Source organism: Ciconia boyciana, chromosome 33, assembly GCF_034638445.1.
Source record: "Ciconia boyciana chromosome 33, ASM3463844v1, whole genome shotgun sequence".
NCBI classification, from domain to species: domain Eukaryota; kingdom Metazoa; phylum Chordata; class Aves; order Ciconiiformes; family Ciconiidae; genus Ciconia; species Ciconia boyciana.
In genome coordinates this window covers 878,172-900,519 of record NC_132966.1, presented here as the reverse complement: position 1 = coordinate 900,519, position 22,348 = coordinate 878,172, and the positions used below count along the sequence as shown (strand labels likewise).

At 53.1% G+C, this 22,348-nt stretch overlaps 3 protein-coding genes across 5 annotated transcripts in view; 2 read left to right on the top strand and 1 right to left on the bottom strand.

Moving 5' to 3' along the window:
* Positions 1-22,348, top strand: part of PPP5C (protein phosphatase 5 catalytic subunit) — a 263,787-nt gene that overhangs the window by 203,555 nt on the left and 37,884 nt on the right. The gene's annotated exons all lie outside the window — the stretch shown is intronic.
* Positions 76-16,921, top strand: ZC3H4 (zinc finger CCCH-type containing 4). The gene is made up of 15 exons (XM_072848772.1): positions 76-199; positions 5,429-5,677; positions 8,394-8,613; positions 9,291-9,401; positions 9,654-9,876; positions 10,565-10,710; positions 10,856-10,952; positions 11,053-11,198; positions 11,581-11,694; positions 11,924-12,035; positions 12,447-12,556; positions 12,706-13,064; positions 13,309-13,673; positions 13,850-14,101; positions 14,672-16,921. Exons 2-15 carry the CDS (start codon positions 5,568-5,570, stop codon positions 16,126-16,128), a joined length of 3,822 nt encoding a protein of 1,273 aa, XP_072704873.1. The 5' UTR covers positions 76-199; positions 5,429-5,567; the 3' UTR covers positions 16,129-16,921.
* On the bottom strand, positions 16,521-22,030 carry PPP1R14A (protein phosphatase 1 regulatory inhibitor subunit 14A). Of its 3 annotated transcripts, XM_072848775.1 has the most exons (5): positions 21,756-22,030; positions 20,465-20,545; positions 20,319-20,351; positions 17,294-17,377; positions 16,521-16,651 (listed from the first exon to the last, which is right to left on the bottom strand). In XM_072848775.1, the coding sequence occupies exons 1-4, from the start codon at positions 21,966-21,968 to the stop codon at positions 17,330-17,332; spliced, it is 375 nt and encodes a 124-aa protein (XP_072704876.1). In that variant the 5' UTR covers positions 21,969-22,030; the 3' UTR covers positions 16,521-16,651; positions 17,294-17,329. The 3 variants fall into 3 exon arrangements, with proteins under 3 accessions (XP_072704876.1, XP_072704874.1, XP_072704875.1); XM_072848773.1 differs by lacking the exons at positions 16,521-16,651; positions 17,294-17,377 and adding an exon at positions 19,722-20,014; XM_072848774.1 differs by lacking the exons at positions 16,521-16,651; positions 17,294-17,377 and adding an exon at positions 19,735-20,011 and having other exon boundaries at positions 21,756-22,027.

The window sequence follows — 22,348 nt, the reverse complement described above, 5'->3', positions numbered from 1 at the left end:
CAGTGACTGTGCCCCCCTGTTCGCCCCCCCGCCCCCCTTGCCCATGGCCGTGGAGAGCCCGAGTGTCCCCCCCGCCGCCGCTTCCCCCCAGCCCGCACTCCACCCCCCCTTCTCCGTCCTGCCACCACCACGACAGCGGCAGCTGCAGCCTCCCCCCGCCGCCCCCGCCGCTCCAACACCACCCCGGCCCGGACGAAAGGTCCAGTAACCGCCTCTCCCGAGAGCCTCTCTGTCTGTCTGTGTCTGTCTGTCCGGCTCGCCGGACCAGGTTTGGGGGGGGGGTGGGAGACGCGGGGCGAACGGTGGTGGGGGTCGGGGGGGTGGAACAGGGCCTGAGGTGAGCGGGGAGCCAGGGCGCAGGCCTGAGGCGGGCGGGGGGTAGGCCTGGCTTTGGGGAGGGGGAAGCGGGGCCCGGAGGGGGCTGCGAGGAGGAGGAGGAGGAGGAAGCGGGGCCAGAGGCAGGGACAGCGGGGGATATTGGGGGGGGTGGGGGTGTCCTGGGTAGAGCAGGAGGCCGAGGGAGGAGGAGGAGGGGGCCGCGGCCTGGGTAGGGCCGGGCCCTGAGGGCAGCGCAGGGCCTGGGGTACCATGGGCGGGGGTGTTGGGGGGGGATTAGATGTGGTTATGAGAGGAGCGAGGGTCTGGAGGAGGCCAGGGAGAGGGGTGGGGGGTTCCTAGCTGCTTGGGGGGGCTCCTAGCTGCGTTTTTTTTTGAGGGTGTGGGGGGGTCCTTAATGAGGTCTTTAATGACGTTATTTCTCCTGGGCAGCGCTGGCCTCATTAACGTCCCCTTTGTCTTCCTGCCGCTTCTTAAAAATATTCCTTGGCTCAAACAGGGAGTGCAGGCGGGGGCAGGAAGGGACCGAGGGTTGGGGGTACAGGGGGGTGGGGGGCTGCAATAGCCTCCATCACCCCCCCCCCCGTTGATAGGGAAAGGCTCACCTCCAGTGCTCCTAGGTATTAAAAAAGTTTAAAAATATATCTATATATCCCCCAGGAACCCCCTCTTTCCTCTGAGATGTGTGTAAAGCACCTTCTTCCCCCTCCCCAACATAACTTTAGCCGTTTCCTTTATTAGCACTTTTTTTTTTTTCTTAGTTGAAACCATATAGCCAGAAAGTATCGGCAAAAATAAACAGCTTAAGTGTGTATGTCTGGAAAAAAAGATAAAAAAATAAGAGCGAGGTTTCCTGCCTTCCCACTCCCCTGGAGGGCAGGTGTGCAGTGCAGAAAGCTGCTTTTATGCATTAGCATGCCTTTGTCTCTGAGGAGGTTTGTTTTCCATGTGATGCAGGGTTGGGTTGGTAAGTAAGCTCTTTTATTGAATAATTAAATTATACTTTTTCCTGCCTTGCCCCCCCCCCCCCCGCCACCAAATAAGTCCTGAGATCGTCTGCAGGGTTCGTGTAAGCAGTGAGTTGATACCGTGTGTGTACAAACCAAGCAGAATCCTCCCCGCTTTGTAAAGACCCATAGAGTTGTGCACCCTGCCCGATGTGAATGTTTAAAAGACAAAAAAAAAAGTCACAAAAGCACACAATTTACTCCCAAATATGTCTGTTGTGACGTTTCCAGGTGAAGTAGCACTGAGATGCCTCAGTAAAACTCATACCACTCTGACCCTTGATGCCATCTAGACGTAGGATGTGGATCCATTGCTTTGTCTGCAGACTCCATCCTCATTCCATTCCGTTGACTGTAAACCAGCTGCCCCTGGGTGCGGGTCTGCCCATAAAGCAGAAAAAGATGTTAAAAAAGTTTTGTTAAACAACTCCAAAGTGTGTCAAAAAAAAAAAAGGTGTCAAAGAAAGCACCGTTTCCCAAATGTCATCACACATTTTTCCCCCATCCCCATGTACAGCCTCATGTCGGATAATTAGAGGAATTGAAGTAGCGACGTACAGTGCAAGCACCCAGTTTGTAACAAATCTCGTTAGCGTCCTCGATTTTCCTTCTTTTCTTTTCCTTTGTCGATCAGGTGCGTTATGAAAAGCTCAAGTTTGTTTCCTCACGCTACTTCACACGATTCAAGTTTGAAGTAAGAACACCATGCACAGTGCTGGGTATTTCTCCCCCTCCCCATCCAATTAATTTTGATTTCTTGGGTTAGTTTGTCCTGGAGACCAAAACCACACACTTTTGCCCCTTTTCATCCAGCTTACATTGTTCTCAGGTGGAAAACCCAGTGTTTCCTCTAAGCACACCGATACAGTTGTGTGAAATTGTGGTGGTTTGTTTCCCTCTTGTCTTTATTCCCTTAAAAAAAAAAAAAAAAGAAAAAGGTCTATACATCTGCTTAAACTGTAAACTAATGCAAGCACTTGTTATAGCAAATTAGAGGGCTTTTCGTTATAGGTTTACTTGCCTTCCAGAAAGGGGTTTTTACATAAAACAATATCCAGTGATGTCTTTTACGCCTTTTTGTCGCTGTTTTTAAATGTTTATGATGGGACCCTTATGGTCCCTGCACCTTGTGCGGCTTAACTTCACCACAAAATCATAAAGCTGTTTTTTTTTTTTTCCCCCTTTGATCAAAGGTCCACTATCAGAGCTTGAAAACGTTACTGGTCTGACCGAAATGTTTTTAGTTCAGAGAGAGTGGGACCTCATAGCATAGATTTTCCCCCCCTAATATATTAAGTTAGTAACTTTGTTCTGTTATTTTTCTAAATGTACGTACATGTTAAGCTTTATACTTCCACTCTTGATCCCGGAAAAATCCAAACTGCTTTTTGATTATCCGCTGCTAACGGCATAAGTGATTTTTTTATCCATACCAAGATGAGTTGGAAAGGACAGATGTGGTAGAAAAGAAAGAAAATAAGCTGCCGGAAAACTTTAGGTTAATTTTCTCCCTTTTGAGGGACAGAAGAACCAGGAACTGTTTGAATGTCAGGAGTTTTCAGGATTTGTACTGCCAAGTTTACAGGAGTTGTTGACTGGTTCCATAAAGCGAGTAGTATTTTTTTTTAATATAGTTAAATATTAGCAGCAGGAGTCAAACTTCTTGTTTGGGGCTTTTCCTTGTGCCTTGCTTCCCCTGACCCATTTTTAATTGGGCTTAGCCTCTTTCTAATGCTCACAATTTGCTAGAGATTACCTTTTTAATCGTGCAAACACACAGGCAGGCATTTAACATCGGTACCGTGAGTTAGCTGCCTGGAAAATCGGAGCAACTTCTGATAGCGAAGCACAGTACTCGCCAGGAATTTCTTTTTTGCAGGGAAGGGTTTTTTTTCTAAGGGCGTAATTGTTCGGCTGAGGCTCCTTGGGTCGAGCGAGGCTTTTGTTGTACCGGGTTAAAGGAATGGCTAAAGCAAATCCTAGACCCCAGCAGCTTTTTTTTTTTCAGGGCCTGGGACGTATCCCGTTGCTGTGGCATCAGCCGTGCTGTGGCAGCGAGGACGTCAGCGCTCAGCGTTAGGATTTCACTGAAGGATTCGGTTAGGAGGAGCGGGAAGGAGCTAACCTGCGAGCAGAGAGGACATTCAGAATTAGCAGCTGAGTCGAGCACATTCCCCGAGAAATCTTGAGTTGTGACCAAATAGCGTTTGAAAGTTTCCCTTAGTATAAACATCGCTTAAAAACATGGGTTTTAGGGTTGTCAGGAGGAGGATTTGCCCCGATTACAGCCAGGAGTGGGCTAAAGGGATTTCTCTCCAAGCCCCTTATAAATTGATACAACATTTTTGTTACCGTAATGAAAAAAAAACCCAAAACCCAACTATATAGAAGATATAAAAAGCTGATAAATTTTAATGACTTCTGCCCCAGTCTGCGCAGTTTGAATGAGGCAGCGTGGCCCCGCTGCCTTCAAAGCGATGCTTCTTTTATTTCTTGATTGATGTATTTCCCCTGGTTTCCACATGGAATAAAATGGAAGGCGGCCGCACTGGCGGGCCGGAGGAGAGCTTAGTTCCTTTGGGATTATTCTGGAATAATCAGTATTTTGGTGAAAGAATAGAGATCTCGCTGAATAATTTTCTCCGTTGCGGAGGGTGCAGGTGTGATGCTGGAGTAGGATACGTTTCCTCCGCGCAAGTTGTTGGTGAGGCAGTAAACTTCTGCTGAAGCGTTAAATGTGTGATTAATAACCTTTAGCTGGATGTAGCGGTCACTCTGAAAAGCCTGGCCTTGTGTTTTCACTAAGAAAACCTTAAAATGCAGAGAATGAGCAAAAAACTACATGTCTGTCCTAAAAAGAGCTCAATTCCACTCAAAGCACCGCAATATCCCTGCCCTATCGTACACGTGGAGGGGTCTGGTTTTAAATCCTGCTCTGAAATAGGTTGTGGAGAGTTGCTCTCAGATCCGCTCTCGCCAAAAAACCCACTCCCCCTCGAGCTCAGCCAGTTGGTAATGGTTAATTTTCAGTTTTTACTCGGTTTTATTGAGCTTATGATTTTAATTTGCCATCCCCCTGCCCCATAGAGTACGCTGTCATATACATCAGATTGTTAAAAATCAACTTTGAACTCTCACGGTCGCTCAGCTTGAGGCAGAAGGTATTTATCCTAAAGATACACACGGCGTGCACAGCTTAAGTCCCCGACAAGCATTTCACTTAAAATCACATAAAATTAGAAGCGAACATTTGCTTATCCTGAGATTAAATTGTGCAGATTTGCAATCCGGTGACTTCCAGAGCGTTTGCGCTTTATTTTCAAAACCTTCCCGCTGCATCGCTCGGAAAAAAAAGGCATTTTCACACACGCACCTCGCCCTGTGCTTTGCAACCCTCGAAGTTAAACCGAGATCTACCTTTGTACACAAACCCCCTTCCTGCTCTCGGCATCCGTGGATCCGCTCCGGCAAAACCAGATCACGCACCGGGCGGCCGATTTCACGGTCAGCTGCACCTCTTGTGCAAAAAGCCGTCGTATAAAGGAAGGTTTCTTCCAGCAGGTCAGCTATTAAATGGGGTTTTTTTAATAGGGGTATTGTATAGAAGTTACTCTGAAGTAGGTGTCTGTCTCACCTACATATATAGAGCAGGTGAGAGCACACAGAGCTCTTTCTTTTCTTAAAAATAGTAAAAAACGCTTTGTGTTTTTCCAGAGGATGGGAGCCGAGAGGCTTATTTGCAAAAGGGTTTCTTTCAGGTGTAACGAGCAAGGAGCGATAATATCTTTAATAGGGTTAGGAGGGTATATCAGCTGTAACTGATAGTAAATCTGCCGTCTGGGCCGCTCATTTGTCACTTCGTTACGCTCATTTCCAAATTTAACAAAGCCTCAGCTGTATAAAGTGACGTTATTTATTTTAAGATAATATTTTCAGTCTTGCGCTGCTCTTCAGTGGCCAGAGTATCAAAAAACCACTGAATTTTCTCATAGCACGTTCATCCCTACTATTTTTCCCATAGCAAAGTGCCCATGCTGTCGGTATGGCAGGATAACGATTGGAAAGGGCTTTTGTTTTTTTTCCAGGCGTCGTCACCGCCGTGTTACGTCATTGCCGTGGCGCTGAGGTCACAAACGCCGCGCAGGGTTCTTCCACGAGGATGTGTGCTGCGCCGGGGACCGTCCCCTATAGATCAGGCGGGCAGGAGCGATAGGAAAGCCCGAGATGAGCGCAGATTCGGGGAAGAATTTTCCCCCAGTCAGTGTTTTCGGCAATACCGATAGTTGCTTAACAGACATGGCTTCTTCACCACGTACCCGCAGCGACTCTCCACGGTGAGCCGTTCCCCGAAAATGCCCAACGTTGCTTTAATTGCTTTCATTTTTTTCCATCCAGCCTTAGAAATCGTTCGGTTGCTTTCAAAGAGCCTTACTCACCGGTTGCCGTATTTCGAATGACTCCGTTTCGTTGTGTTTTAAAACCATTAGGCAAACTCAATGCTTCGATAATACTTGCCTAAAACTTTTCAGAGCACTTGCCTAGCGCTAAATAAGCCCCACAGTCCCTCTGAGAGGTTGGTGTATCGTTCCTGGCCCAAACCTACTCAAAATCCGGCAGAACTGGAGTTAAAAAACGTCAGGAGATGATATTGCCCGTCTTAAGGTGTTGTTTGGTATCTAAGCGTCTGTATAAACATCAGTTCTCAGACTTTCCTTTTTTAGGAGACGTGTGTTGATTAAATAATTAATATTCATCTGCTAAACAGCTCAGCGATCGTTTTGACGGTTTGGCTTCATCCCGTCTCTTGGTGCTTTTCAAATAATCCTTGCGGCGGCCGCAAAATTTTTACGCTTTGTTCTTGGGAGCCTTTTTGGTCTTCGTTTCTGTAACCACGGCAAATTTAGTAACGAGATTGTCAATTGGGACGTGGCTCCAGGGGTGTAGTCTCCTCTAAACCTTGATATCGGACCAGAGCAACTCAAGGCAGGGTAAAAGTACCTGTACTATCCAAAATGAAGGGTAATTATCACTCCTGAAAATTGCAATTAAGGTGTTAGCGACATGCGTTCGTTCCTCTCTGAAGGCAGCGGGGAAGGCGGGGAGCGATCATGATCCCCAGCCGGCGAGGACTTCTGGGAGAGGGTAAATGATGCTAATTTCAATGGAGCGATGCCGAAGGGAATAGCCATTTTTTTACAAAGACGTATGGTGTGAGGGCATTTATTGGGCCTCAGCGGGCTTTATAGCAGCTCCTTGTTTCCTACCAGCCTGTCCCCTGCCCGGGGTGAGCTGTGCCAGTGTTTCACTTCGCTGTGCTCGCTGGTCCTCTGCTCATTAGGTTGCTGGAAACTGGATCCAGAAACCTGGTGGCATTTCTAGTTTGAAATCCATTTATTGATGAACCTGTCCCTCCAGGGAAAGGAGAGAGGCTTTGGTAGGACTTTTATTTAAGTATTGAAATACGCAGGTATTTAAATTCCTTTCCGTAAGCTTGTTTTGTTTCTGGTTTTACTTCTGCTCGGCTTTGTGCGGAGCGTGAGTTTCTCAGGTCTTGTTGCAAGACTGGATCTCGCTGAACACAAGCACCTGAGGGATGCTGCGTTCCTGCGACAGAAGTCATTTCCACTGATACTCGCCTTTAAAACTTATATATACACTTAGGAATTACGTGTCAGGTTTAAGAGCTTCATGAGTAATACTTAAGTGAGCTTGATTTTGGAGCTAGTCTGTTACTAAAACGGTGCAAGCGTAAACAAAAACAAGAGGGGAGCTTTGCATCAGAGTCGGACCGGGCAGCTGGCTCCAAGCGTTTGCTCTCCGCAATGCCGAAACCTCCCCAGGATGCTTCCTGGGGATTGTTAACGCTGGTTTTTGTAGTTTTTTTCACTGTGTTTCGGGAAATAATTCAGTTTTTCTTGGGTTTTTTTTTTTACGTAACCTGAGGTTATCAACAGGTCAGCTCGTTCACGCAGCACAGCTTTTTCCGAATGCCATCCATAAACCCCATTTCAGCTTCCAGACCTCCCTGAGAGCTACCGAGCAGCGGCAGCTCCTTCTTCCAGCCGAGCTGCCTTCACCGCAGCCAGCGACAGGGCACGGCACGGCATGGCACGGCACGCCGCTGCGGCTGCCATTCCCATTGTAGTGCTAAAGAGGGGACTTTATAGCAGCCAAAGAAGCCAGTCTTTCCATAGCCCCCCAAAAAACCCCAACCCGAGGGATGCGTGTCAAAGACTCACCTCCTATACGCTCCTAAATTGTTATTTGTGAACGACCGTGACGTATATAAACAAGCCGGCGTTTATGTTTTTAATTATAGCTTACCTTAACTGAAAAGGGAGGAGGAGACCCCGCTCTTGTTTTAAATTCCACAGCGACAAACTCGGGACCTGTCGCGAGAGAAGGAAAACGCGAGGGTGCCGTATGACACATTTAATCCATTGCGAGGTTGTAAAAAGTTTCTCATAACCCCTATCTGAGTAATTTTTAATTGGATTTAATTGAGCGGGGCTTGGGGAATCCTCTTGAGGAAGTTTCAGATTTGCTTTATCACCTCTGCTAACCACAATTGTGGGTGAATGGTAGCATGAGAAAGTGGAAATAACTGGGCACGCATCTCTAGATTTGGCAAACCAACGTGATACTTACTTATTCTTGTCTTCTAGAGGACCGATTCTTTTATTAAAACACCAATTTCAGTTTTTGGAGTGGACCGAATCTTTTATTAAAGCACCAGTTTCCATTCTCGGAGTTCATTCGCAGTACTTTCCTATTGAAGTTGAGCGCCGTAATGTTGTGGCTTTGGTTTGTTTTTTGCGAGATGCTTCTTCGCCGTGTTTAACTCCAGGCTGAGCGAAGAGCTTGAGCAGATTTCGGTGGCAGAGATGAACAGAATCTGTATTTGCGGTCAGATATTTAAAACCACGGTAACTAGGAATTTGTGAGCACTTTGGGAGCTGAGTGCCTGGCTGTCTGGTGAGCGGAGTAAGCAGGTTTTATTGTCTTTTTTTTTTTAATAAGGGGAATTAAACGTGCCTGTCTGCTTTACAGGGAGGATGGAGAACTGGAAGAAGGGGAGCTGGAGGATGACGGAGGGGAGGAGGCGCAGGATCCCTCCGAATCTCAAGAGAGGGGTCGGAAGGAGAAAGGGGAGAAGCATCACAGCGATTCAGATGATGAGAAAGCCCATCGACGGATGAAGCGCAAACGTCGGAAAGAGAGAGAGAAAGAGAAGAGGAGATCCAAGAAGAAAAGGAAATCCAAACACAAGGTGAGCCACGTGCTGCTTTTGCCTCCCCGCTCCTCCGGGATCCCAGCTCCGGTCTGCCTTCCTCTGCCATCAGGCATCTCCAGGGAATTCCTCCTCTAACATTATTATGGGTAGTTTGAGGCTCTTCCCCTAACGATAATTGCGAGGTGGGAGCGCTCGCAGGGTTTCTTGGGGTTCAGCTCCTTAACACCTTCCTCCTCTGAGGACTAGCAAGCGGGGCACTGAGGTCTGCGGGTAGGATAAAAATGCTACAGCACTCTCCTGTCCGTCTGAGGATGCAGAGCAGAAAGAAAACCGTTTTTGAGTGAGGGAATTACTTTGGGAATTACTTTGGAGTTAGGGAATTACTTCGGAGTTAGGTATTTACCTCAAAGGGGATTGCAGACTGCCATATTTGCAAAATCAAGGATGTTTGTTACTTAAGTTCCGAGAATTTCTGGAGTGCAGGAGGCGTATCGTGTCGGTCGTCATTAGATAACATGCTAACAGGCTTCCAGTTTGTAATTCAGTGAACACTGTGAAGATTTTGTTAAATAAAAAATGAGTTTCCTTAGGAAAAAAAAAAGACAAAGGGAGACTTAGTTGTGTTGTATAGAAAGGCCAGAGGCCTGGCAGCAGTGTCAGAGTCAGAGCTGGCCTGTAATAAAATTGCACCGCGTGTTTTCCTTGCCTTGCAGCGCCATGCTTCTTCCAGCGATGACTTCTCTGATTACAGTGAGGACTCGGACTTCAGTCCTGGTGAAAAGGGACACAGAAAATACAGGGAATACAGCCCTCCCTACTCTTCCGTAAGTACCTGCCAGCGGACCAGGAAGGGGAAGCTGCGCTCTGGTTCAGAGCCGCTGCAAGCTTTGAGCGCAGGTGCCTGTCTAGCTCCATCTACGGGCCACACGCTTTGGCTCTGGTCCTTTAGCCTGTTTATTTTTCACCTAGCTGTTATTTGGGGGCAGTTTTCTAATGATTTTTAAAAATTAAAGTCATGATATTAGGCTTGATACATTCCTTACCTTTATCACTAACCTCTCTTTCTTTTCCCAAAGTCCCACCAGCAGTATCCGTCCTCTCACGGCGCTCCCATGCAAAAGAAAAGCTATTCTAAAATGGAGAGCAAGAATTACGGCATGTATGAGGACTACGAGAATGAGGAGTACGGTCAGTACGAGGGGGAAGAGGATGAAGATATAGGGAAGGAAGATTACGATGACTTTGCGAAAGAGCTGAATCAATACCGGAGAGCGAAGGAAGGCTCTCACCGGGGGCGAGGTACGTCTGAACGTTCCTTTTTTCACCATATCTCTGACACTCGTTACCTGCAGCTCATTTAGCTGATCTGTGGCCTGACACATGCAGGAAGCTTCATGAAGGTGAACTGCCCTGCCTGCGTGAAGCCCTGCCTGCAGAGAGCCAGCTGCAATGGCCTAAACCACTCTTCAGTGTTAGTTTGTGACAGGGGAAAGTGTTTTTTCCTGTTTTCCACTCTGAGGGGAAAGCTCAGATCCCTGTGGATAATTTAACGTTTTAAATAAGCATTTTTCTTGCTAGCGTAGATTGTTTTAAAAGCACGTTAAGTGGTTGAAAACAGATAAAATAAAACAAAACTTTTATTTGAAAGGAAAATGAAGATGATTGATAGCTAACGAGTCTGATGATATCAATTCTGGAGTACGGAGACGTTACCAGTTAGACGTTACCAGTCTAACATACCTGTGCAGCAGCTGACGTGGCCACACAGCATTGGGGTTTTTTTTTTTAGAAAAAGGTTATCTTAAAAATCCATTCTTTTGGCATATTAAAAACTAATTGACTTAGAAACAAGTTTTTCAGATGCCGGTAATCCTGTACTGAAAGGTTATGATTTATTTTTCCTTGTCTGGCTTATTGATGTGCTATTTTCATGTACTTGAGGGGTGAAACACAGCACAAAGCCGACCCCATCCCTTTGTTTCGCCAGGTGGCCGTGGCCGAGGCAGAGGGTACCGAGGGCGAGGTGGCAGAGGGGGAATGAGAGGAGGCCGAGGCATGGGCCGAGGGAACCGAGGGCGAGGCAGAAGTGACCACCCTGAGGAAGAGGAGGAAATGTATGACGAAGAGATGGAAGTAAGTGCCGAGTCTCTGACCTGCTCCCAGGGAGCCACGGAGGCGAGAGAATATTTGTTTTCACGATCGGGATGCCTGCGTTTGAGCGGGAATGGGCTGCGCTTCATCCCCGCTCGCTAAAGGCACCGATCTTTCTCGTTTGCAGTACTGCGATAACGAGGAGCCCATCGGCGATGATGAGTACGACGACTACTCGAAAGAGCTGAATCAGTACCGCAGGAGTAAGGAGAATCGTGGACGGGGTGAGTGGGATAACGAGCTGCGCTGGGACGGTCCCTGCTTTCTGCTCTCTCACACCTTTTACGGAAGGAGAGAAATTAGAAACGAGGGGGCGTATTTCAGGTTTAAATCGAGGACGTGGTCGTGGCCCCAGAGGAAGAGGAAATAAAGGAATGGGCAGAGGACGAGGCAGAGGCGGAAACAGGAGCGGAATGGGGAAAGGTGGTGGAATGAATGAAGATGATGATTACTACGACGAGGACATGGGAGTAAGTAGCTCTTGTTTGTTTTCTAACGGCTTGCTGCAGTGCTGGATGCCCCCCTTTCCCCCATCCCCCTCTGTAAATCCAGTCAGGTTTCGAAGAAAGCCTTCGCAGGAGCAAAAAAACCTAACGGATCTTCCCGGGATCCACAAAAGTTGTCCCGTCTCTCAAGGGGATGGATGTTTCGGATTCCGATCCACTGACAGATCCCTCGAGCCATGCTGAGGAGCCTGCTAGGCTCAGCGCGCTTGTCTTTCCGTTTTTCATCCCAAATCTCAGTGTTTTTCCCTCTCAGATATGGCTGCGTAGGAAGTTTTAATTTCTCTCATGTGATCTGTTGCTTTGTATTTCAAATTCTTTGTCAACTAACATAATGTGCTTCTGATAGGATGGAGGAGGTGGTGGAAATTACCGGCGGAACGACCACGACAAACCCCACCAGCAGTCGGATAAGAAAGGGAAAGTGATCTGCAAATACTTTGTGGAAGGCAGATGTACCTGGGTAAGGGAATAATTCCAGAATATTTCTGTAGATCTCTTTATACACACACAGAACCGTCACTGAAGCGTCAGGTCCAGGTTTTAACCAATTTCAGGGCGGGATTCATGCCCACAAAGAGTATTTTGTAAAGAGTACACATCTCCTCGTCCGTCCTAGGTGTGTTCTGGGCTGCTGACAAACGCGATCATGCTTCCACCTGCTAACACGCTGTCGTGTTGTTTCCGAACAGGGCGACCACTGCAATTTCAGTCATGACATTGAACTACCAAAGAAACGGGAGCTGTGCAAGTTCTACATCACCGGCTACTGCGCCAGGGCTGAAAACTGCCCTTACATGCATGATATCCTTTTGGTTTTTAACTGTTTCATTAAGCCAGCCTTAGATCAGTCTCGTTTACTCTGCATAGATGCACATGGGGGGAGTCAGGAAGGGAAAAAAAGGCCATTCCTGGGTAACACGTCCTCCGCTGACAGGCTGAACGACCGGGGCCGCAGACAGCCCTCACAGTTCCTTCTTAGGGCTTCCTTCCTCACCTTTCCTGTTGAAGAGATGAGGTTTGCGGCCATTGCACCTACAGAAAGAGGGCAGAGAGGAAAGCAAGGCGTTTCTGGCAACGGCAGTTTAATATCAGTGTCGTGACCACAAAAATCCTACACGTTGAGAGCCACATTTCAAAGTGAAAAACATCTATAGCGTCTCTGGCTATAGGAGTAACTCCCTGTTGGAGTTTATTCTCCTTAATAAAAGATACGGGATTTCCCTTGCAAGCTGTTCCACACCACGGGCAACTGTATCAACGGGGATGACTGCATGTTTTCCCATGATCCGCTCACAGAGGAGACGCGGGAGCTTCTGGACAAGGTACAGGGGAGTCTTAACGCTGGTTCGGTGTCTGTTTTTCTTCCGTGGAAATAGATCCTTGCAGGTGGAAAGGGAGGAAAAGCTTTTCTGGAGCGTGTTGTTCGGCAGGGAAGCTCTGTGGATCTGCTCTTACTCCTTTATCTTCTCAGATGCTGGCGGATGACGCAGAAGCAGGCGCAGAGGATGAGAAAGAAGTCGAAGAGCTAAAGAAACAGGGCATCAATCCTCTCCCCAAACCACCCCCTGGGGTCGGCTTGCTGCCCACACCTCCTCGCCCTCCCGGACCACCGGCTCCAACCTCTCCAAACGGGAGACCGATTCCTGGAGGTCCTCCTCCCCCTCCGCCACCACCGCTTCCACCGCCGGGACCGCAGATGCCACCACCGATGCACGAACCTCTGTCGCCGCAGCAGCTGCAGCAACAACAGGACATGTACAAGAAGATCCCCTCGCTGTTTGAGATCGTCGTACGGCCGACCGGGCAGCTGGCGGAGAAGCTGGGTGTGAGGTGGGTGTCACCATCTCCAGGTAGCGGGGAGAAGGACGGGGATGGCAGATTTCTGTGTCGAACGGGGAGCTCTGCTCTAACGCCCTGACGCAGCCGCTAATGGTGGGCGTGAGCGCGTAGAAAAGAGGTTTTCTCTCCATTTTTGTGTCCGGCGCAGGTGCTGCTGCTCAGAGAGCCCTGAGTCCCTCCCTCCAGAAGTGGAGAGCGTGCATCAAAGCGGATTTTCTTTTGTTTTCTCTTTCAGACACCCAGGTCCACCTCCCCCCAGGTTCCCCGGGCCAGGAGGACCCCCAGGACCAATGCCTGGACCCATGCACCCCGACATGCACCCGGACATGCATCCTGACATGCATCCTGACATGCACCCGGACATGCACCCCGACATGCACCCAGATATGCACCCAGACATGCACCCAGACATGCCAATGGGCCCGGGAATGAATCCCGGCCCTCCGATGGGTCCTGGACCCCCCATGATGCCCTACGGACCGGATGATTCCCCCCACTCCGGCATGATGCCGCCTGTCCCACCGGCACAAGGTTTCTATGATAATTTCTACCAGCAGCAAGAAGGTCTGGAGATGGATCACGGCATGATGGGAGACCCAGGTACGTCCCGAGGATCTGCCGGGATCAGCTCTTAGGTGTTTTGCCGGACATGCCGGCTCGGGGACGGGTTGTTCCCGGGATGCCCGGGCACAGCGGCAGGCTGAGAGGGGAAAAACCGGGTTGTTTTTCGCAGCTTTGAGATTTTCTTTTAACACGTGATGATCTTTCCTCGGCAGAAGACTACGGTGGTTACGAGGATATGGAAGGGCCTCCGGGAGAGCACATGTTCCCTGATCCATCCTTGGATCACGATGCCTTGTGCGAAGGAGGCCCGCCCGGCTTACCGAAACCACCGGGCAGCATTCCCGATTTCATGCCATCGGCACAACGAGCGCTTTACTTGAGAATCCAGCAGAAGCAGCAAGAGGAAGAGGAGAGAGCTCGGAGACTAGCCGAGAGCAATAAGCAGGAACGTGAAAACGAGGAAGGCAAGTGGCAAAATAACGTTTTCCATTCAAAGCTGCACGTGCGTGGGGGGGAATAACTTGTATCTGCTGGGGTTTTGACCCACCTAGAGGTGTGATCTCCGAAAAAGAGGGGATCATCGGAGAAATGGGGGTGTTGGGGAGGAATTCTTTAGGGAACAAGGGATGCTGAGTGCCTCAAAGAAAATCTCCAGCGTCGAAAGAGCACGTTGCTGGTGAAGGAAGCGGAGCAGGTCTGCCGAAGAAATGGGAACAGCTGGCCAGAAGGTGAAGGAGATAGGGTTGCTGGCTTAAATTGTGGTGAAATAGGAGTCTGCTGCAGACAGGAGGAAGAGGAAGAGAGGGATGCTTACGGCTTTCTGGTAATTTGGGGCGTGAAAATGAGACCAGGGAGGCCGAGGCTGTCACACGTCGTCCCCCGTTTCGGCAAAACACAGAGACGGTTGGGAATTTGAGCAGCGTTGAGTTGGGAGGGGAGAGGGAACACATTTTGGGGACCTTTTCATTGGCGTCGCAGCTTGACCGTGTTTTAATTGCCTTTTATCAGCTGCTTTCTCTTCTCCTTCCTCCCAGGCGATACCGGTAACTGGTATTCCAGTGACGAAGATGACGGTGGAAGTAGCGTCACCTCCATATTGAAAACCCTAAGGCAACAAAGCTCCGGCAGACCTCATGCTCAACCCTCCCACGGAGAAATCGGGCCGCCCTCCGGCGTGAGCGACCCTCGCCTGCAAAAAGCCCAAGCAGGAGGGAGCGGTCGTCCTGCCGATCCACGTTTACGAGATCCCAGGCTTTCCCGAAACGCAGACCTTTCCGTCCCGTCTCTCCCCGGGGATTTGGGACCCACCGACCCCAGGCTCGCGCGACACATTCCCTCCTCCGTCCCCAAACCAGAAGCTCCTCATTCCAGCATCATCGGCGGTCAGAAACTCCCCCTGCTCCCCGAGGAGGAGGAAGGGGAAAGGGCTTTACGGGATAAACCAGTCAACATCCCCATAGATGCTCTCCCGGGCCATTCCCTGCGGGATCCTCGTTCCCAGCTGCAGCAGTTCAGTCACATCAAGAAAGACGTCGTCCTCAACAAACCCAACTTTGCCCGGATGATCCTGTGGAGCCCAGAGGATCTGATTCCTCTACCGATCCCAAAGCAAGAGTTTATTCCCGTCCCGGCTGCCCTTCAGTCCATGCCTACCCTTGATCCGCGTCTTAACAGACCCCAAACGGGTCTTTCCGATCCCAGGCAGAGGGGGGGAGCCGCGCCAGGGGACGCCGGTTCCTCTTCGGGCACCGGTCTCCCTGATTTCGAGCTCCTGTCGAGGATATTAAAGACTGTGAACGCCGCCGGCAGCCCGTCTTCCAGCCAGAGCGACAAACCCAGCGACCCTCGGATGCGGAAAGCCCCCGCCGATCCCAGGTTACAAAAATCTGCGGAAACGGGGGTTTCTAGAGTCCCTAAAACCGCAGAGCCGGCGTCTGTCGGCGATGCCGCCCCGGCTATCGCTCCCTACGACCCTCGACTGCTGACGGCCGGCGGGCTGAGCAAAGGCAGCGGGCAAAGCAGCGTGCTGAGCGCCATCAGCTTGTACGATCCCAGGACTCCGAGCTCGGGCAGCAAAGCCTCCGAGTCTCCTAACGAAGGTAGCTCATCCTCCAAATCCTCAGATTCCGGCAAAATCACCGGCAAAACCAAGGAACCCCTTTTCGTTCGGCGATCCGCCTTGGATCAACCCGAATCGGAGAAGGCGAGCGCCGAATCCGCTACGGACAGGTACAACAGTTATAACCGGCCTCGTCCCAAAGCTGCCACCGCCGCCGCCGCCCCCCCTGCCCAAGAAACGGCCCCCCAACCCGGGGTACACAACCTCCCGGTCCCCTCCGTTTACGGCATGGTCAAACAAAGCGCCAAATCGGGATCGGGAAGCCCGTTTGCGGGGAACAGCCCGGCGCAGGACGGCGAGCAGCAAGACGCCGCTTCCCTTAAAGATGTTTTTAAGGGTTTCGATCCCACGGCTTCTCCTTTCTGCCAGTAGTATTAAAAAAAAACCACCCCACCCACCCACCCCCCAAAAAAAAAAAAACACCAAAAAAAAAAAAAAGCAGCTCCCCCAAACCTTCCCGACTCTGCTCCGTGCATTGAATTAGCAGCGCACAGTGGTGGTAATTTGATTTATTTGGGGGTTTGGGGGGTTATTTTTTTGTTTGTTTTAATTCCATTAGCGCTCACTTTAGCCATATAACGTGTATATAAATCCTGGGTTCTGCTGTAACTAAAGAGAATTTCCCAAATGGCGTTTTAAAAGAAGAATCAAAGTCTCCCTCGGCGATAACAACCAACGTTTTTTTCTTTATTTTAGCGCTTTTTTTGCCTTCCCACCCCCCGAGCGGTATCATCCCGGGGAGGGGGGGACGCGGAAAAGAAATATTTAAATCTCCATATTTCAAACCCGTCTTCTCCGGCTCCGCTCAGGGAGGAAAAATTCCTGCGATTCTTCATTTCTTGCTTTAAAAAGTGGCGCCGATGGGTCGTGGGATTCATTTTTACACCGGAAAGAACTAAAAAAAATCTTTGTATTATAGTCTTTTTTCTAAAATTCTGCTGTGGCGAACGGGAATAACCATGAAAAAAAAAAACCACAAACACCCCCCCCACACCCAAAAAAAAAAAAACCAACCCCCCGTTGGTTTTGTAATTGGGGGGAGGGGGCGTTTCTGGTTTCTTTTGATTTGGGGGGGGGGGTTTAATCAGAAGTAAATATTTTTTACGCCGTTTCTTGGAGATTTTCAAGACAACCGGAGCTTCAAATCCCCGAGAAGGTGACAAAATATTTACAGCCCCCCCCAAAAAAAAAAAATTCTGCAGTCTACCAAAAAAAAAAAAGAAGAAAAAACCGATTTATATTCTTGAAATTAAATTATTAATCTCGAATCCGATTTCGCTCGTATTTTGCAACCCGAAAAGGGGATTTTTTTTGTTCCCCGCCAAAAAAAAAGGCAGGTCTGCGCTCGGAGGCTCTCGGTGCCTTTTTTTGGTTGGGTTTTTTTTTTTTTTGCCGTCACGGAGAGAGAATCCTTCCCGGAGCGGGATGGGATCGAAAACTACGTCTCCAAGCAGCCGGCACTTGAGGTAACGGCCGTCCGGCTCCTCCGACTTGCCCAAATCCCCCCAAAATTATTATTTTCCAGCGACAAACCCACCTATTTTTTAATCGCTCCTTCAACGATGGCTTTTTCTCAACCCGTCGCCCCACGAAATATTTTCCCCTCGGTGTTTCGAGCTTGCTACGAGCGGGGAAAGAACCGGAACTTTTTTGTAAAATGATTTATTATTATTTTATTTTATAGGGATTTAAAAAAAAAAAAAAAAAAAAAACCACAACAAAAACCAGCTATCGAAGCCGGTCGGGGGGGAGGGGGGGGGGGGTTCCACCTGCCGGAGGTTTCGAAGAAGAGCGATTGTAATAAATGTGTAAATAATTGTTTCAGAGTCGAGGTCGTTGATGGAAATACCTGGATTTTACCCCAAAATTTATATATGGGGTTTTTGCCCTTTTTTTCCCCATTTTTTTTCGGGGTATCTTCTAAATTCCATTGAGGAACCGATGGTTGAGCTTCAGCACCCTGGGGTTTAGGGTGCGTCCGGGGAGGTTTGGGGGTGCAGGTGGGGGTTTGGGGTGCATCCGGGGAGGTTTGAGGGTGCAGATGGGGGTTTGGGGTGCATCCGGGGAGGTTTGGGGGTGCCTGTGGGGTTTCTACGGTGCAGGTGTGGGGTTTGGGGTCCTTCTGGGGGCTTGGGGGTACAGGTGAGGGATTTGCAGTGCATCTGGGGGTTTAGGGGTGCAGGTGTGGGGTTTGGGGGTGCTTCTGGGGGCTTAGGGGTGCAGGTTGGGGGTTTGGGGTGCATCTGGGGGTTTGGGGTGCAAGTGTGGGGTTTAGGGTGCATCTGGGGAGGTTTGGGGGTGCAGGTAGGGGGTTTAGAGTGCGTTTGGGGGTGCAAGTGTGGGGTTTAGGGTGCATCTGGGGGCGTTTGGGGTGCGGGTGGGGGTTTGGGGTGTGTCTGGGGGTTTGGGGGTGCAGGTGGGGGTTTGGGGTGCATCCAGGGTGGTTTGAGGGTGCAGATGGGGAGTTTGGGGTGCATCTGGGGGGGTTGGGGTGCAAGTGGGGGGTTTAGGGTGTGTCTGGGGGTTTGGGGGTGCAGGTGGGGGTTTGGGGTGCGTCTGGGGGCATTTGGGGGTGCAGGTGGGGGTTTGGGGGTGCTTCTGTGGGGTTTGGGGTGCACGTGTGAGCGTTGTGGGGTGCTTCTGGGGGTTTGGGGGCATCTATGGGGTTTGGGGGTGCACCTGGGGGCTTGGGGCGTCTATGGGGTTTGGGGTGCACCTGGGGAGCCTTTGGAACTTCCAGGGGTGCATGGGGGGGTCCATGTGTATTATGGGGTTCCCAGGGGTGCATGTGGGGTTTTTGGGGTCCCCCCCACAGTGGGGTGCAGGCAGGGGGGTTTTGGGGTGTCCCGGACCCCCCACACTGTAGCAGGTGCCCCCCCATCCCACTGGGCACCCCAAAACCCTCCCGAGGAGACAGGGCTGGGGGAGCCCCCAGATGTGGGGGGCTGGTGAGAGTGGGGGGTTTGGGGGGCTTCTTGCGGGCAGCAGTTTGGGGGTACAGGGCCGTGCTGCCCAAGCCCCCCCCCCCCCCCCACATTTGGGGACCTGGCTCCTTCCCACCACAACCAGCAGGGGGGCCCCAAAACCCCCCTGCCCCCAATTCCCCCCCAGCTGCTGAAGAGCACCGTGTCGCTGCTGGATTTTGGGAGCCCCCCTCATACCCCCAGGGAGCTGCTCTCCCCCCCAAAGTTACATTCAATTTGGGGAGCCTCGGCCATTTTTGGGGTGCCCTGGCTGGGGTGGGGGGTAAGGGGGGCAGCACCCCAACATACCCCCAGGGGAGGATTCACGGGGCACCTGGCTCCATGGGGTGCCCCCCAGGGCTGCGGACCCCCAGCATCTTTTGGGGTACAGGTTGTGCCCCCCAGACCCCGTACCCCCAGACCCCCCATGACCCCAGACGCCCTCCCAGTACTCCCAGTTCCCCCTCCCCAGTATCCCCCCCCCCAATTTTGGCCCATTCCAATGCAATAAAAGTGATTGGGAGGGGGGGCCCAAGCATGGGGGATGGGGGGCAGCACCCCACTTTTTGGGGGGTCAGGATCCCTGCAGGGACAACACCCCACCCCCACCCCCTGGAACGGACGGACGGACGGGGGGCACTTCCTGGCCAGATGTTCCCAACATCTGGATTCTTCCATAAACAGCTGGTGCAGGGGGCGGGGGGGGGCTGAGAACAGGGCAGCTCATCACAGCAGTGACACAAAGTTGGGGGGTGACCTTGGGGACAAGGAGCGTGGGAGGGAGGGGTGTCATCTGTGTGTGTGTCCCCACTCGTGTCACCCCCCACCCGTGTCACCCCCTCACCCGTGTGTGTCCCCCCCAGTGCTGGGCTCATGCCTAAATATGGAGCTGGCGGAGGGCAACGCTTTGGGGGGGGGGTGTTTTGGGGGTTCCTGCTATGGGGCGGGGGTCCTGCTATTGGGGGGTCCTGCTATTGCTGGGGGGTCCCCAAATTTTTAGGGGGTCCCCGCCACAGGCCACCCCCACCCGTGCGGCACAGCAAGGTTTTATTCCGCGGGGGGCGAAGGATTTACATGGTGGGTGGGTTTAAATACTGTACAGCGGGTGCTGGGGGGGACACGACGGACAGGACACCCCTTATGGGCTCTGGAAGTGGGTGAACCCCCACCCCCACGGTCACGAGTGGGGGGGGTCACGGGGGGGGCGAGTTGGGGTCCTCCGGGCTGGGTTGCTGTAGGACTTGTTGCTTCGGTAGCCCCTTGAGTTGGGCGAGGAGCTCCCGTATGAAGTCCTGCTTGGAGGGGGGACGGGGAGGAGGGGTAAAAAAAGGGGGGGGGGATAATTAGGGACCCCCAAAAAAATTAACCCCCCAAGCTGCTGCCGGAGATAAGCGGGGGAGGAAAAGGCCCCCCCCGGAGGAAGCCGGAGCCGAATACTTTTGCCTTTTAAAGCCCGGTTGGAGCAGCCGGAGCTGGGAGAATGGAGGGGGGAAAAAGGGGAGGGGGGGGGGGTGGCAGCGTGTCCCCCCCACTCGTGTCACCACCCCACGCGTCCTCCCCCCACCCACCCCCATGTGGGACACCCCTGTGGGTGCGTACCTCGGTGTCGGCGGTGCACGACTTCAGGATGCCCTGGATGGATGGGGGGAAAGGGGGGGGGGGTGAGTGAGGGGGTGTCACGCGTGTGTGTCCCCCGCTCAAAACTCGCGTGGGGTGCCCCCCCCCAAAAAAAAACACCACCGCACCTGCAGTTTCTGGGCTCGCTCCTCGTCCGTCTCCAGCTCCAGGAGGTCGTCGATGTTCACCTCGTCCGGCATCTCCCCCTCCTGCCACGGGGGACCCCTGGGTGTCCCCCCCCACTCCCACGCGTGGGGGGAGGAGTGGGGGGGGTGTCCCCGAGCCCTCTGTGCACACTGTGTCCCCAACCCCTCCCCACCTGGCTCCCGGGTGTTCCCACGCACCCCCCCGCGGTGTGTCCCCAACCCCTCCCACATCTCCTGCGTGTCCCCCCACGTGTCCCGCGTGTCCCCCCACGTGTCCCGCGTGTCCCCCACCCCCCATACAGCCGGCATGTCCCCACCCCCCGCGTGTCCCAGCTGTCCCCAACCCCCTGCGTGCCTCCAACCCCCCGCGTGTCCTGCATGTCCCCGACCCCCACGCGTGTCCCCACTCCCCCACGCGTGTCGTGTGTCCCGCCCCCCCCCAGGCCAGCGGGATAACGGGACATCTGCTGCCTCCCATCTGTCCACCCTCCCTCCCTCCCCCCGGGGTCCCTCCGTGTCGTTCCCACGGGGGACCGGGTCCGGCACGTGGGGGGGGGACACTCGAGACCCTGGGGCGGTCCCGGTGCCGGTTCCCGGTACCGAGCATCCCGGGTGGGAGCCCCACTCGGGAGCGGCGTCGTGCCGTGCCGGTCCCGGGGCTGCCCCTGGGTGCTCTCCAGCCGGTCCCGGTGCCGGTCCCGAGCGTCCCGGGTGGGATGTCCACTCGGGACCGGCGTCGTGCGGTCCCGGTGCCGGTCCCTGGGACTTATCCAGCCGGTCCCGGTCCGGGTCCCGTTCCCGGTGTCACCCCTGGGTGCTGACCAGCCCGTCCCGGTCCCGGTGCCACCCCTGGGTCCCACCCAACCGGTCCCGGTCCCGAGCATCCCGGGAGCGCCCTCCAGCCGGGACCAGCGCCCTGCGGTCCCGGTCCCGGTCCCGTTCCCGGTCCCGAGCATCCCGGGCTCTCTCCAGCCGGGACCAACGCCCTGCGATCCCGGTCCCGGTCCTGGTCCCGGTCCCGTTCCCGGTCCCGAGCATCCCAGGCTCTCTCCAACCGGGAGCAACGCCCTGCGGTCCCGGTCTCGGTCCCGGTCCCGTTCCATTTCCCTTTCCCGGTCCCGGTCCCGAGCATCCCGGGCTCTCTCCAACCGGGACCAGCGCCCTGCGGTCCCGGTCCCGGTCCCGGTCCCGGTCCCGGTCCCGAGCATCCCGGGCTCTCTCCAACCGGGACCAGCGCCCACGGCCCCGCTCCCGGTCCCGCTCCCGTCCCTACCCGTCCCCGGTAGAGCTCCTCCAGCCTCCCGTCGATCCACTGCTCGGTGTCCAGCCGCCGCTGCAGCTCCCGCCGGTTGTACTTGACCGTGACCCTGGCCGGTCGCCGCTGGAGCCCGGGGCTGCGGGCGGGGGGCTGGGGGCGCCGGGCAGCGGGGGAGCGGCCCGGGGACCCCCCCCGCCCCTGCCGCCGCCCCACGCGGTTCGCCGCCATCGCTCGGGACGCGACGCCGGGGGGAGCCGGCGGCTATAGGGGGCGGGGGGGAGGGGAGGGGAGGGGCCGAGGGATGGCGGGGGAGGGGCTGCGCGGGGGGAGGGGGGCGCGGAATAGCGGGGAGCTCCCCTCCGCGCCCCTATGGAGACCTCTAGCGCCCACAGCTCCCGAACCCTATAGACCCTATAGCGCCCTACAGTACCCAGAGCTCCCCTAACCCTATAGACCCTATAGCGCCCATGAACCCTATAGACCCTATAGCGCCCTACAGTGCACACAGCTCCTCTAACCCTATAGACCCTATAGCGCCCTACAGCACCCACAGCTCCCATGAACCCTATAGACCCTATAGCACCCTGTAGCATCCACAGCTCTCCTAA

Bases quoted from the DNA above. Each gene is read 5' to 3' on its own strand.
- ZC3H4 (XM_072848772.1), top strand. From the start codon at position 5,568: ATGAGCGCAGATTCGGGGAAGAATTTTCCCCCAGTCAGTGTTTTCGGC. The intron at 11,199-11,580 runs GTAAGTAGCTCT...TGCTTCTGATAG, and splicing joins ACTACGACGAGGACATGGGA to GATGGAGGAGGTGGTGGAAA. The intron at 14,102-14,671 runs GCAAGTGGCAAA...CCTTCCTCCCAG, and splicing joins GGAACGTGAAAACGAGGAAG to GCGATACCGGTAACTGGTAT.
- PPP1R14A (XM_072848773.1), bottom strand. From the start codon at position 21,968: ATGGCGGCGAACCGCGTGGGGCGGCGGCAGGGGCGGGGGGGGTCCCCG. The intron at 20,546-21,755 runs GTAGGGACGGGA...CCCCCGTGGCAG, and splicing joins AGGAGCTCTACCGGGGACGG to GAGGGGGAGATGCCGGACGA. The intron at 20,352-20,464 runs GTGCGGTGGTGT...CCATCCATCCAG, and splicing joins AGCGAGCCCAGAAACTGCAG to GGCATCCTGAAGTCGTGCAC.